This window comes from Macaca thibetana, chromosome X (genome assembly GCF_024542745.1).
Source record: "Macaca thibetana thibetana isolate TM-01 chromosome X, ASM2454274v1, whole genome shotgun sequence".
Classification (NCBI taxonomy): Eukaryota; Metazoa; Chordata; class Mammalia; order Primates; family Cercopithecidae; genus Macaca; species Macaca thibetana.
In genome coordinates this window covers 131,763,738-131,778,960 of record NC_065598.1, presented here as the reverse complement: position 1 = coordinate 131,778,960, position 15,223 = coordinate 131,763,738, and the positions used below count along the sequence as shown (strand labels likewise).

The window sequence follows — 15,223 nt, the reverse complement described above, 5'->3', positions numbered from 1 at the left end:
GGGCTGGCACGGTGGCTCATGCCTGTAATCCCAGCACTTTGGGAGTCCGAGGCGGGCAGATCATCTGAGGTCAGGAGTTTGAGACCAGCCTGGCCAATATGGTGAAACCCTGTCTCTACTAAAAATACAAAATTAGCTGGGCATGGTGGCGCATGCTTGTAATCCCAGCTACTCAGGAGGCAGAGACAGGAGACTCGCTTGAACCGGGTAGGCGGAGTTTGCAGTGAGCCAAGATGGCGCCAGTGCACTCTTGCCTGGGCAACGAGAGCGAAACTCCTTCTCAAAAAAAAAAAGAAGAAGAAAAGTGAAAATTGTCCATAAATTCTACCACTCCAAGATAAACTGGTAACATTTTGGCATATTTCCTCCCAGTTGTTTTGTCTCCACATATATTTTTTTAATAGCTCTTATTATGTGATCTTGGGCCTTCTTTTCCCACTGTACTTTATTGTTTGGTGGTTTCATACATTCTGATGGCTTTTATTACATCTCTGAGATGATAATTTAGCACAGATCTATGCTCTGAGCTTCAGATTTTTCTGCCCCTATATCCCAAACTTGCTCCTCTGAAACCATTTTCGTAAATGACTGTTACCATCTGTCCCACTAATACCAGATACTTGGAGTCATCCATAATGATTTTCTGTTTCCGCAATTCTTCCCCACCCCTTTCCCATCTGTCTTAGTCCATTCCTGCTACTATAACAAAATACCATAAACTGGCTGGCTTATAAACAACAGAAATTTATTTCTCACATTTTTGTAGGCTGGTAAGTCCAAGATCAAGATGCCGGCATATTCAGTGTCTGGTGAGGGCCCACCACCACCAGTTTTCTGGTTCATGTAAGTGGTACCTTCTCACTGTGTTCTCACATTGGTGGGCAGGGGCCTCTTTTATAAAAGTGTTAATCCCATTCATGAGGACCCCGCCCTTGTGACCTAATCTTCTCCCCAAATCCCCACCTCCTAATGCCATCACCTTGGGTATTAGGATTTCAACATATGAATTTGGGGGATGACACAAACATTTAGACCATAACACCATTAATTGTTAGACATAGTCATCTAACAATTGTTCTTTCCTCCCCGTGTCCACTGCCACCACCCTAATTCAAGCCACCATCCTCTCTTTCTGGTCTGCTCCCACAGCCCTATTAGTGTCTTTTTCCCCACACTTAACCCCTACAGTCATTTAATGGGCTCAAAGGTCCTGCCAATCTTGGCTCCCTCATTTCATGCCCCTCAAATTCTTGTCACCTGGCCCTCTTTCTGTCCCTTGATATATGCCAAGCTCTTCTTCTCTACTTTGTGCTTAGTATTCTCTTCGTTTCCTGAAGGCTTTTCCCTCAGCTGTTCCCATAGCTAGTTTCTTCTCTTCCTTCAGTTCTGATCTCCAAAGTCACCTCTTCACATAGACCTTCCCTGATGTTTTAATCAAATTTGTTCTCCCTAATATTGTCCATCAAAGCAACTAGTTTATTTCCTCCCTGGCGTTAATCACAACATGACATTCTTTTGTTAATTGTATTCAATTTCTTTCTTTAACACAAAAATTAAGTTAAAAAATTTTGTAGTTTCCCCCCAACAAGTAGGATGGGCAGATGAAATATAGAATGCTCAGTCAAATTTGAATTTCCGATAAACAGTGAATTTTTAAAATATGAGATTTGGGACATAATATACTAAAAAAAGTATTTGTTATCTGAAATTTAAACTTAACTGGGCGTCACATTTTTGTTTTCTTTTTAGACGGAGTCTTGCTCTGTTGCCAGGCTGGAGTGCAGTGGCATAATCTCGGCTCACTGCAACCGCCACCTCCCGGGTTCAAGCAATTCTCCTGCCTCAGCCTCCCGAGTAGCTGGGGCTACAGGCACACGCCACCACGCCCGGCTAATTTTTTAATTTTTATTTTAGTAGAGACGGGGTTTCACCATGTTGCACAGGCTGGTCTCAAACCCCTGAGCTCAGTCAATCTGCCCACTTCGACCTCCCAAAGTGCTGGGATTACAGGCGTGAGCCACCGCGCCCAGCCGCGTTCCATATTTTTATTTATTTATTTTTAACAGCTTCGTAGAATAAATTAGCGTCCCGCATTTTCTTTTTCCTTTGAGACGGAGTCTCGCTCTGTCGCCTGCCCAGGCTGGAGTGCGGTGGCGCAGTCTTGGCTCACTGTAACCTCCGCCTCCCAGTTTCAAGCGATTCTCCTGCCTCAGCCTCCTGAGTAGCTGCGACTACAGGCGCGTGCCACCACGCCTGGGTAATATCTTGTATTTTTATTTTTATTTTATTTTATTTTTTTTGAGACGGAGTCGCGCTCTCTTGCCCGGGCTGGAGTGCAGTGGCCGGATCTCAGCTCACTGCAAGCTCCGCCTCCCGGGTTCACGCCATTCTCCTGCCTCAGCCTCCCGAGTAGCTGGGAACAGGCACTCGCCACCTCGCCCGGCTAGTTTTTTGTAGTTTTTTTAAGTAGAGACGGGGTTTCATCGTGTTAGCCAGGATGGTCTCGATCTCCTGACCTCGTGATTCGCCCGTCTCGGCCTCCCAAAGTGCTGGGATTACAGGCTTGAGCCATCGCGCCCGGCCAATTTCTTTATTTTTAAAAAGAGACGGGGTTTCACCGTGTTAGCCAGGATGGTCTCCATCTCCTGACCTCGTGATCCACCGGCCTCGGCCTCACAAAGTGCTGGGATTACAGGCGTGAGCCACCGCGCCCGGCTTCGTATTTTCATTTCTTAAATCCGGCACCCTTACCCACAGGCCTGACTCTTGTCTTTTCCTGGGGTTTTATCTTCCTGGCCTAGCCCAGAGCCCACTATTTACAGGGTGCTCAGTAATTGTTCTATGTGAATTAACTATCTGCATGCTGTTTTGTATGTTTTTTACTCATCTGAAATTTACATGTATTTATTAGAAATGCCCACACCCACTAAAAACACTTGTTAAAGACAATTTTTGAAAATATATTATATTGCCAAAACTTCTTTGTTTTCCGTTCCTGCAAAATTGGTATAGTAGGAGTATCTTCCCTTATCACATTTTGACAATTAGAAGAGTTAATGGAAAAGTAAAAGTAAAGTTTTGCATCGTGCCCGGCCCACTAGGCGCTCAATAATTTCAGTTCTTTATTAAATGAAGCCTGTGCACCATTTTAGAGCAAAGCAAAAAAAGCGCGTTTGTAAAGAACGGGTGGGGGTAGGGAAAACGGTTAGAAAGGTCCGCCGACCCAACACGGAGGGCCCGGGAAAAAGGGAGGAGAGAAGAGTGAGTGACAGAGGAGGCAGCCAATGGGGAGACTGGGAACTACTTCCCCCCTCCCTTTGCGTTTCAAATTCTAAGCTCCGTTTCCATCCGGGTCCTTCAGCCTCGTTCCCGGGCAGTATAAAGTTTGCTGTCTCCTTTGTTCGCCCTCGTTGCGCAGTAGTGCTAGCGGCTTCGCGGTTTGGTCCTCCGACCGAGCAGCCGCCACTGGTGCTGAGCTGCTCGGAGGCCCGTGTCGGCGAGCTCGTTGGAGCTTGAACCCATTGTCACCCCTCCGGTACGTGTCTCCTTTCCTCAGTCCGTTTTTCGTGACACTCCCGCCGTGTTAGGACTGGGGATTATATCTCCCTGGAGATGGGGGTGGCGGGCGCCATTTTAAGAACCCAAAGGTTCCGACCTATTTAAATAAAGCAGAAGGGGTCGAGGGAAAACAAATGAGGGGGCCCGTTTGGTTGTATGCCTCTCGAGAAAGTTTGGCTGCCGCCTGCGGGAGTTGGTAGCGGAGGTCGGGGCTTTGTAGGCTGGAGCGGGGCGAGGAGCGACCGCACCACCGCGATACCTGCATTGGTATGGCGCTGGCGCTAATGATGGGCATGTGGACTTCCATGCGGGCTGCGGGCTACGTATTCATTGGCGGCCCCGGAGAAGAAGCCCTCTGAATGTTCCCAGCCAATGTTGGTGGTAAAAGTTAGTCCCCTGACCAGTGTCAGTGGTTCTGGGTTGAATCCAAGTGTCGCCATTTTGTCTTTTACACGCGGTTTTTAATGACGAGTTTTAATTAGGTTCCGCTGCAGTCACGGAGTGTCGAGTGTTAGTGTGTGCGTCCGCGTTCCGTTACTTAATAGGAAACGAGGTTGACAATTTGTTTTTATCTTTTTGACTGGATAGTAGAATTTTAGGTAGGGCGGGGGCCGGTGGAGAAGAGGCGGCATAACTTGGCTCAAACTTCACATTTCTCCTTGGATTTAGTAGGGAATTCTAAATAGGAAAAGAGGACGTTGGAAGAGGGCTTGGTGTTAAGGTCCTGTGCCTGGCCTGTGACCTTGGGAGTCTTTTAAAACCCCATCGTTAGGAAGGGCGTGATGAGTAATTGAATCTTTCAAAGGCAACAGAACTAGAACTAGAAGTTGGTTTTTCAGATGTTAAGCAGCTGTTGCTTAAGAACAGCTATGGGTGATCAAGGGTAGTGGTAAGAGTTAAACTGGCCCTTTTAACCAGTTTTATGTAAATTGCCGTGTTACTAATCTACTTAATTCAGATTGCTTCCTACTGTGACTGAGGCTTAGCTTGTTATCCTTTTCTTTAGTTATTAAGAAACAATGGTTTTAGTGGAAAATATGAAAAATGTGCCAAAGTAAAAGTGTCCAATAAACTTGAGGAACTTTTTGCAGTGAGGTAATACTATTCCTTTTCAACAGACTCACCGGCAAAAAAGAAAAAATGGTTGAAGCAGATCGCCCAGGAAAGCTCTTCATTGGTGGGCTTAATACGGAAACAAATGAGAAAGCTCTTGAAGCAGTATTTGGCAAATATGGACGCATAGTGGAAGGTGAGTTGTCTGGCAGTACAGGCTGGGCTATGATAATTAAAATATAAGCTATGATGAATTTGATTGCATTGATTGTCTGACATGATAATGTATTTTGTCCTCTAAGAAGTTCTGAGCTTTCTGTTTACACATTTACTTTGGTTATTTCATTTGAACTGGGGTAACACTTTAATTTTCTGAAAACTACTTTTTAGTACTCTTGATGAAAGACCGGGAAACCAACAAATCAAGAGGATTTGCTTTTGTCACCTTTGAAAGCCCAGCAGACGCTAAGGATGCAGCCAGAGACATGAATGGAAAGGTGAGATTGTCTACCCAATGGATGATAACCTGTTAACAGTGCATAACATAACATAGTTGCCCAAGTCTGGTCTAGGGCAGCTTTTGAGTTTTCGTCGTTTTTCAGTATATACCTGTCTGGGACTCATCCTGTTTGTGATCCCGTTCCAAAGAGTATTCTGTAATTGCAGACCCAAATCTGGTAGTGAGTTATATCTTACGCTGTTAACATTCTCTCGGTTCAGAATAATTATGACATTACGTGATACCTTTTTTTTTTTTTTGGTAGTCTCCCTCTGTCACCTAGGCTGGAGTGCAATGGTGTGATCTGCCCACTGCAACCTCTGCCTCCCGACTTCTAAATGATTATTCTGCCTCAGCCTCCCGAGTAGCTGGGATTACAGGCACGCGCGACCACACCCGGATAATTTTGTATTTTTGGTAGAGACGGGGTTTCACCATTTTGGCCAGGCTGGTCACAAACTCCTGATTTCAGGTGATCCACCCGCCTCAGCCTCCCAAAGTACTGGGATTACAGGTGTGAGCCACTGCACCTAGCCAACATGATACATTTTGTCTTGAGATCCATAAACCATATTTTGATAACTTGGCTTTTAGTTTTGATAACAAACTGATACCTACTTGGCCTTGTTTTAAATTTTACCATACAGTAATGCAGTGGATTCACGTTATGTTTCAATCCAGATCATCAGTATCATTTTCAAGTATTAAGAATTTTAAGTGGAAAAGCCCCATTTAACTGGCTATATTTGCAGTGTTTTTTCTTAGACTAATTAGTGAGCAACACTTATCCATAACTGTATTTTGAAGGACCCGTTAGTGTCTTAGTGCATAGTAGATGTGCAAATTGTTTAAATCTTGATTTAACCATATCTTTTTTTTTTAGTCATTAGATGGAAAAGCCATCAAAGTGGAACAAGCCACCAAACCATCATTTGAAAGTGGTAGACGTGGACCGCCTCCACCTCCAAGAAGTAGAGGCCCTCCAAGAGGTCTTAGAGGTGGAAGAGGAGGAAGTGGAGGAACCAGGGGACCTCCCTCACGGGGAGGACACATGGGTAATAACTTGCGTAGACCTCGGGTTTGGTGTGTAAGTTAGGGACTGCAAGCTCCCACCAAATGGATGCTTTGGTACCTTGAGGAAAGGTGCCAACTTTTGAAATTGACAACACTTGTTCATCTATCAAAGTGATTGCCAGTTGAAAGCATGGGAAGCATGTGAGATTATAGTGTTAAACCGTGGACAGTGTTACTTCTTGTCCAAGTAGTTTACTCTGTAGGAAAGGCATTTAAAAATTGATAAGCCAAGGTGTTGGACATGAAAATGAAATCATTTTTCTTTTATTTATTTATTTATTTTGAGATGGAGTCTCGCTCTTTCACCTAGGCTGGAGTGCAGTGGCGGGATCTCAGCTTACTGCAAGCTCCACCTCCCGGGTTTACGCCATTCTCCTGCCTCAGCCTCCTGAGTAGCTGGGACCACAGGCGCTCGCCACTTGCCCGGCCAGTTTTTTGTATTTTTTAGTAGAAACGGGGTTCCACCGTGTTAGTCTCGATCTCCTGACCTCGTGATCCACCCGCCTCAGCCTCCCAAAGTGCTGGGATTACAGGCTTGAGCCACTGCGCCCAGCCCATTTTTATTTTTTAAAGTTAGCTGGGCATGGTGGTGGGCGCTTATAATCCCAGCTACTCAGGAGGCTGAGGCAGAAGAATCACTTGAACTCGGGAGGCGGAGGTTGCAGTGAGCCGAGATCATGTCACTGTACTCTCCAGCCTGGGGGAACAGAGTGAGACTCCTCAAAAAAAAAAGTTTAAGACTACCTTCAGTTCTTACTTCCCCAGTCTATATAACTGCACTGCATGTTCCATCAAGTACAAGTGAAACTAGACTAGCCACATTAATAATGGTCATTTTTGTTCGTTCGTTTGTTTTTGGGAGACAGAGTTTAGCTCTTGTTGCGCAGGCTGGAGTGCAGTGGCACGATCTTGGCTCACAGCAACCTCTGCCTCCCAGGTTTAAGTGATTGTCCTGCCTCCGCCTCCCGAGTAGCTGGGATTACAGGCATGCACCACCACACCTGGATTTTTGTAGTTTTAGTAGAGACAGGATTTCACCATGTTACGCTGGTCTTGAACTCCTGGTCTCAGGTGATCTGCCTGCCTCGGCCGCTCAAAGTGCTGGGATTACAGGCCTGAGCCATTGTGCCCGGCCTAATGGTCATATTCTTCATGAAGCAAAGGAAATTTTGTAGTGGCCGAGTTTGGTGGTTCACGCCTGCAATCCCAGCACTTTGGGAGGCCGAGGCAGGAGGATCACAAGGTCAAGTTCGAGACCAGCCTGGCCAGCATGGTGAAATCCTGTATCTGCTAAAAAAAAAATACAAGAAATTACCTGGGCATGGTGGCGCACACCTGTAATCCCAGCTACTCGGGAGGCTAAGGCAGGAGAATTGCTTGAACCCAGGAGGCGGAGGTTACAGTGAGCTGAGATCCCGCCACTGCACTCCAGCCTGGGCGACAGAGCGAGACTCCGTATCAAAAAAAAACTCTCATATCTTTCTTGATTCTTGTGAGTAGTAATATTTTTCTTTTTTATTCTTGATGTAGATGACGGTGGATATTCCATGAATTTTAACATGAGTTCTTCCAGGGGACCACTCCCAGTAAAAAGAGGACCACCACCAAGAAGTGGGGGTCCTCCTCCCAAGAGATCTGCACCTTCAGGACCAGTTCGCAGTAGCAGTGGAATGGGAGGGAGAGGTAAATGTTCCATGTATGACAATCTGTGCTACTACTGTAACAAAGAATTGAGAGGTGAATGATGCTTAAAAGTTTAATTGGCTGGGCGTGGTGTCTCATGCCTGTAATCCTAGCATTTTGGGAGGCCAAGGCAAGAGATTGAGACTATCCTGGCCAACGTGGTGAAACCCTGTCTCTACTAAAAAAATACAAAAATTAGCTGGGCATAGGGTGGGTGCCTGTAATCCCCGCTACTTGGGAGGCTGAGGCGGGAGAATTGCTGGAACCTGGGAGGCGGAGGTTGCAGGGAACCGAGATGATGCCACTGCACTCCAGCCTGGCAACAGAGAGACTCCGTCTCAAAACACACACACACACACACCCCCCTAGCTTTATTCGTGGAGTCTGGGCGCGGTGGCTCACACCTGTAATGTTGGCACTTTGGGAGGCTGAGGTGGGCGGATCACGAGGCCCGGAGTTTGACGCTAGTCTGGCCAACATGGTAAAACTCTGTTTCTACTAAAAATACAAAAATTAGCCGGGCACGGTGGCGGGTGCCTGTAATCCCAGCTACTCTGGAGACTGAGGCAGGAGAATCACTCGAACCCAGAAGGCGGAGGTTGCAGTGAGCCGAGATCACAGGACTGCACTCCAGCCTGGGTGACAGAGCGAGACTCCGTCTCAAAAAAAAAAAAAAAAACTTTTGGTCATGTGTTCTAGGTGATCTAGATAAATGGAATTAGCACTGAAAAAAATTTAAAATGTGAATCGGAAATTCTAGAAAAAATGAGATGATCTAGCCTCCGTAATGTCATCTTTGAAGTCAGTCTCGTTTTCATAGCCTGAATGTAAGTTCACGTTTTAACTTCTCTGACTGTGTTTAAAAAAAGTGATGTAATTTTCCTTAAGCTCCTGTATCACGTGGAAGAGATAGTTACGGAGGTCCACCTCGAAGGGAGCCACTGCCCTCTCGTAGAGATGTTTATTTGTCCCCAAGAGATGATGGGTATTCTACTAAAGACAGGTAATAGAAAATTGCAGCTTTTTAAATTAATAATTAAGGTTGAAGGAAAGCTCATCAAAAGCATGAACCAAAACTTTTGTGTTTGTAGCTATTCAAGCAGAGATTACCCAAGTTCTCGTGATACTAGAGATTATGCACCACCACCACGAGATTATACTTACCGTGATTATGGTCATTCCAGTTCACGTGATGACTATCCATCAAGAGGCTATAGGTAAGTGACTGCTTCTGTGGCTTGCATGTAAGAAAAGTTGCTATAAAAGTTGATGCTCTGGGACTTAAAGGTTTCTCTTTAATTTAGCGATAGAGATGGATATGGTCGTGATCGTGACTATTCAGATCATCCAAGTGGAGGTTCCTACAGAGATTCATATGAGAGTTATGGTAAGATACTGGTTAAGGGTCTTGAGTATCACCAGCTTGAGTTTTTAGGTTCGTGAGCCAGTTTTTTAGGCTGCGTGGTGCTTGCTTTTTAAAGGGATGTTTGCTTGCTTTTAAAGGGGTAACTTTATCAGCTGGGCTTTTCCTAGTTTTGTGAGGGGCTTTTTTTTTGTTTTTCTAAGTTTCTTTTGAGGCTGTTTGCTTGCTTTGGAGGGGATTTTGCTTGCTTAAATTGGCAGCCTTATGTGTTTTCCCCCAACAGTGAAAATACAATTTAAAAATTTTATTAACAAGATCAAATATTTACCATTGCAATATGAAGGCAAGTTCTACAGTTCAAAATTGCAACTTATCACTGGAAAGTGGCTGAGTGTCTACTATAAAATAACAAGCTCTCTGGAATATCCTCTTGAAATACACACCGTCTTCAGTCTTTTCAAACAAACATTAAAATGAATCCATTTCCATATCTCAGCAGATGAGCAAATCCCTGTTATGGCCAGCAATGGCAGAGTTTAAAACCTCCCACCCAGTTGAGAAAGTAAACTTTTAATACAAGAATTCTGTAAATTCAGATTTAAAATGTTGTATATATACAATTTATAGTGTTGCCATATTACCTGACCATTGACCCTGCAGGTAACTCACGTAGTGCTCCACCTACACGAGGGCCCCCGCCATCTTATGGTGGAAGCAGTCGCTATGATGATTACAGCAGCTCACGTGACGGATATGGTGGAAGTCGAGACAGTTACTCAAGCAGCCGAAGTGATCTCTACTCAAGTGGTCGTGATCGGGTTGGCAGACAAGACAGAGGGCTTCCCCCTTCTATGGAAAGGGGGTACCCTCCTCCACGTGATTCCTACAGCAGTTCAAGCCGCGGAGCACCAAGAGGTGGTGGCCGTGGAGGAAGCCGATCTGATAGAGGGGGAGGCAGAAGCAGATACTAGAAACAAACAAAACTTTGGACCAAAATCCCAGTTCAAAGAAACAAAAAGTGGAAACTATTCTGTCATAACTACCCAAGGACTACTAAAAGGAAAAATTGTGTTACATTTTTTAAATGCCCTGTTAAGTTTCCCTCCATAATTTTTATGTTCTTGTGAGGCAAAAAGTAAAACATGTTTAATTTTATTTGACTTTATGACATCGCTTTTCAACAAGCAAATGTTCTTGTGAGGCAAAAAGTAAAACATGTTTAATTTTATTTGACTTTATGACATTGCTTTTCAACAAGCAAATGTTAAATGTGTTAAGACTTGTACTAGTGTTGCAACTTTCCAAGTAAAAGTATCCCTAAAGGCCACTTCCTATCTTGATTTTTCCCAGTAAATGAGGCAAGCAATTCTAAGATCTTCCACAGAACATCTAGCCATCTAAAATGGAGAGATGAATCATTCTACCTATACAAACAAGCTAGCTACTAGAGGGTGGTTGGGGTATGCTACTTATAAGATTTCAGGGTGTCTTCCAACTGAAATCTCAATGTTCTCAGTATGAAAAACCTGAAATCACATGCCTGTGTAAGGAAAGTGCTATTCACCCAGTAAACCCAAAAAAGCAAATGGATAATGCTGGCCATTTTGCCTTTCTCACATTTCCTTGGGAATCTGCAAGAACCTCCCCTTTCCCCTCCCCCAGTAAGACCATTTAAGTGTGTGTTAAACAACTACAGAATACTAAATAAAAAGTTTGGCCAAAACCAACCATGAAGCTGCAAAGGTGCTTGCTCTTACTGTTTCAAATTTTTGCAACTCTGTAGTGTCTCACTTTTAAAGGAACAGCTTGATTGCAAAGGAGAAAATAGATAAGCAATGAAGTTATCTCCAACTTCCTAAAGGCTTATGACTTCTAAAAAGTGAATCTATCAGCATTCCACATCAGATTTAAAGCATCAAATGCCTGTGAAACAGCAAAGATGGTAAGCAAAGCAAACTAGTTTTTCCGTCTAAGTCGAAATTGAACACTTACCTTCCTCATAGTACAGTGAAACATACTGTACCTCAAGGCAATGGAAATGCCTTCTAGATTAAAAAAACTTTTGGAGAAAAGAAATATTCAATAGCATATTAGAAGTCTTCCAAATTCAACACTTGGATTCTTTTTTTTTTTTTTTAAGCATGTATGACACTTAAAGGCTTTATTAATAAAGCTGTTGTTTACCAATGGCGATCTGGGGCTTGGGAGGGGGTATTTTTTTCAAAGTCCATTTTTGATGAAGACCTTTAAACATGCTTCATATGTTTTAACATTTTTTTCAAATTAGTCTTTTAGTCAATATAGGAAATGGCTTAAGTTTGGGGTCCCCCTTTTTACCCCTGTAAGCCATTGCAAACTTGACATTTAGTTGGATGCCTGACTTGTTTTTAGTTCTATGAAACTACACTGTATGGAGAAAATCTATTGCAAGTGGTCTTTAAAAAGCAAAACCTGAGGCAGCATGACCCAGGTCCAGCCATGAAGTTGAAAAAGATGCTCTTGAATATAGTAAACTTGAAGACCTCCAACTAAAAATCCTTATACTGCACTTATTCCTTCAAATAAGTTTTGTTCGTTCAACTTATGGATTTAACGTGGCAGTGCACCATTGGAACAGAATGACAATCCATAAGCCATGCAACTTAACCATTTAAGCCATTCCAGTCCATCCCGAGCCAGTGAATCTTCCACCACTTAAGAGAAGTAGTAGAACATGAAATATATTAAGCTGCAAGTCTGAACTTGCCTTTTCTCTCTGGAAAAGAGGGCAGTAATAGGCAAGTTTTAAAGAATTTCCTTAAGAGAGATAACTAGTTTTCATTTATTTAACTTTTGCAGGTTGATGATTATGCTCATTATGGTCGTGGAGTGCTGATTGATTCACAGTAGATAAAGCTGGCAGTAAGAGAAATCAAATGCTAAGGTAAGTGTTGAAAGCAGTGGCCTTTGAAGGTTTAAATGCTGTGTAACTACCACTTAGTTTAGCTGTGACATTGGCAAGTTACTGTGGTTCTCATTTCATCTGTAAAAATAGTGCTTGGAATTGATGAAATTAAGTGCTTGAATGTGTAATATCTGCACATTTCATGGTGAATATAGAGTGAGGTTACATTTTAATGAGTGTGGCTCATTCATGCGATTATTCTTAGCTACTTTTGAACTCATAAAGTTTGCTAATAGCTCTTCATATGCAAGCATTCTCAACAGGAAGTACACACGTAAGAAGTTTGCTTGGCTGGGCGCCGTGGCTCATGCCTTTAATCCCAGGACTTTGGGAGGCCAAGGCGGGCAGACCACGAGGTCAGGAGTTAGAAACCAGTCTGGCAAACATGGTGAAACCTCATCTCTACTAAAAAAAAAAAAAAAACAAAACGGAGAGTGGTGGCATTCGCCTGTAATTCCAGCCACTCGGGAGGCTGAGGCAGGAGAATTGCTTGAACCCCGGAGGCAGAGGTTGCAGTGAGCCGAGGTCACGCCATTGCACTCCAGCCTGGGTGACAGAGCAAGACCCTGTCTCAAGAAGAGGAGAAAAAAAGTTTACTCAGTGCATTTTGTAAAAGGATATACTCTCATTGTTACTAGTTAGTGCCTGCTCATTTGCACAGCCACAATACAAATTGACTAAATGTGGAGTTAATGATGCAACTGTGGCTGCAAGTTCCCTGTTTGATTAACATAATTTTGACATAATGATGACATAGTATGTAATTTTAATGTTACCAATTTTTTTTTTTTTTTCTTGAGACGGAGTCTTGCTCTGTTGCCCAGGCTGGAGTGCAGTGGCGTGATCTCAGCTCACTGCAAGCTCTGCCTCCTGGGTTCACGTCATTCACCTGCCTCAGCCTCCCCAGCAGCTGGGACTACAGGTGCACGCTGCCACGCCCGGCTAATTTTTTTGTATTTTTAGTAGAGACGCGGTTTTACCGTGTTAGGCAGGATGGTCTCGATCTCCTGACCTTGTGATCTGCCTGCCTCGCCTCCCAAAGTGCTGGGATTACAGGCGTGAGCTACCAAGCTCAGCCGCCTGTGGTTGATTTTTAAAGCTTGCGTGTTCTTTTTTTTTCCTTTCTGAGGCAGTTTTGCACTTGTTGCCCAGGCTAGAGTTCAGTGGCGTGATCTCAGCTCACTGCAATCTGCTTCCTAGGTTCAAGTGATTTTCCTGCCTCGGCTTTCCAGGTAGCTGGGATTACAGGTGCCTGCCACTGTGCCCGGCTATTTTTTTGTATTTTTAGTAGAGATGGGGTTTCACTGTTGGCCAGGCTGGTCTTGAACCCCTAACCTCAGGTGATCTGCCTGCCTCGGTCTCCCAGTGTGCTGAGATTATAGGCGTGAGTCACTGCATCCGGCTTTCCTTTTTTTTTTTTTTTTTTTTTGAGATGGCTTCTCCCTGTGGCATGATCTCAACTCAGCGCCGCCCAGGTTCAAGCGATTCTCCTGCCTCTCAGATTCCCAAGTAGCTGGGACTATGGGTGTGCACCACCGTTCCCGGCTAATCTTTGTACTTTTTGTAGAGACAGGGTTTCACTATGTTGGCCAGGCTGGTCTCGAACTCCTGACCTTGAGTGATCTGCCTGTCTCGGCTTCCCAGTGTTGGGATTACAGGCGTCAGCCACTGCGCCTGCCCAGAGCTTGCTTTTTAAAGCAATTTTATTTTTAGCTAAAACAACAAAAAATACATTTAAATGATAGTTTGGGGGGAAGTACTTCACAGTAAAACAAATACTATGTAACAGGATCCCATGTGTTTTTCATTTTACAGAGTTGTTGAAGCAGAAGGCGGCTGATTGTCAATAAGTCACTACAGTTGCATAAGCAGTGCTGTCAGAATTGGTTTGGTGCAGGCAATAGATTTTGCCTTCAGGGGTTCCTGTGGATCTGAGGAAGGCATCAGTATTGATTAACACTCATAACTAGGGAGCGAGTGGTAGTTACTTAAAGCAAGTAATTGGCCAAATGGAAAAGGGGAAGTAATTAAGGAAATTGGTAAGTGGAGGTAGTCAGGAAGTTCTTGTGGTTCTTTACATAAATTTTACAGCTTTGGCTTTCATTTTGTTTAGCTAAAGTCACGGGGACAACTCTTCAATTTAGAACTTAAGTTGAATTATAAAAATGATGGATATAGATGGTAGCTCTATTTAGTGAAGTGTCTGTCAGAAAGTGAAACATTTTTTGGTGGTGACTTATCCACAAACAGTTTAGTTGTAGAATAAAACTTATGATTGACATCTGGAAAGTAACCATGCTAAGATGGTAAGCACACTGGAAACATGTAGGCCACTTGGCTTTGTTCTGCTGTATTTTATAAGCCTACTTTACCTCCCAGTCTTGGAAACAAGTTTTAGTTTATTGGTTTGGAGACTAGAGCCAATAGTATAATGCTCTCAAAGGAAACAGACTTGAGTTGTTAGATTAGAGGAACTAACCCAACTTCTATGATTTTTTTTTTTTTTTTTGTCGTGTAGTTATGGCACTGTCTTGTTTGGAACATTTGCAACTGGGGATAGTACCACGTTTTTAACTCTCATTTGACAACCTACTACTAATCACAGACCCCAAGGTTAATGACCAAATTTATGTGGTTTTTGCACTTCCATAGTTGTCTCAGCCCAAACCTTCTATACTCTTATGATTACTTGAGTTACAGCTTCTGTGAGGACCTTTTGGCTCTTGAGATATCCTAAATATTTAAGGTATTTAGATATCTTTAAGATAGTATAGGATATAGAGATTGTACCAAATAGGAATATTAAGTTCAAAGCAAGGAGTATGTTAAAATGACCAGATACCTGTTTGATAAATAGTTTACTGACCTAGCAGACGTGTGGAAAAAGAATCGGATCTTGATTCTTCTGGGTTTATACTGGTTGTAAAACGATACAGAAAATGTTTTCCTTGTTTAACTGGTAGTTGAACATAGAACCTTGGGTATTATAGATCACTTTTCACTTTTTGGAATGTTTTGTATTGAAACTTAATAAAACTTTAACATGGCA

The 15,223-nt window shown here is 43.4% G+C and overlaps 1 protein-coding gene and 1 non-coding gene across 4 annotated transcripts; both read left to right on the top strand.

Annotated features, from left to right (window-relative positions):
- Positions 1-3,409: 3,409 nt before the first annotated feature.
- On the top strand, positions 3,410-15,223 carry RBMX (RNA binding motif protein X-linked). Of its 3 annotated transcripts, none has more exons than XM_050776159.1 (10): positions 3,410-3,543; positions 4,683-4,807; positions 5,002-5,108; positions 5,994-6,165; positions 7,715-7,867; positions 8,756-8,870; positions 8,959-9,084; positions 9,172-9,254; positions 9,891-12,153; positions 13,990-15,223. In XM_050776159.1, exons 2-9 carry the CDS (start codon positions 4,699-4,701, stop codon positions 10,199-10,201), a joined length of 1,176 nt encoding a protein of 391 aa, XP_050632116.1. In that variant the 5' UTR covers positions 3,410-3,543; positions 4,683-4,698; the 3' UTR covers positions 10,202-12,153; positions 13,990-15,223. The 3 variants fall into 3 exon arrangements, with proteins under 3 accessions (XP_050632116.1, XP_050632117.1, XP_050632118.1); XM_050776160.1 differs by having other exon boundaries at positions 3,413-3,535; positions 4,677-4,807; positions 12,069-12,153; XM_050776161.1 differs by having other exon boundaries at positions 3,413-3,535; positions 4,677-4,807.
- LOC126947019 (small nucleolar RNA SNORD61) lies at positions 4,855-4,926 on the top strand. Its single transcript, XR_007722873.1, has one exon. It is a non-coding gene; the product is annotated as a small nucleolar RNA SNORD61 (small nucleolar RNA).

What these genes read in the sequence shown, in the direction of transcription:
- RBMX (XM_050776159.1), top strand. Translation starts at nt 4,699, where the DNA reads ATGGTTGAAGCAGATCGCCCAGGAAAGCTCTTCATTGGTGGGCTTAAT. An exon ending in CTCACGGGGAGGACACATGG is followed by an intron (nt 6,166 to 7,714) that starts GTAATAACTTGC and finishes TTCTTGATGTAG; the next exon opens with ATGACGGTGGATATTCCATG. An exon ending in AGATTCATATGAGAGTTATG is followed by an intron (nt 9,255 to 9,890) that starts GTAAGATACTGG and finishes TTGACCCTGCAG; the next exon opens with GTAACTCACGTAGTGCTCCA.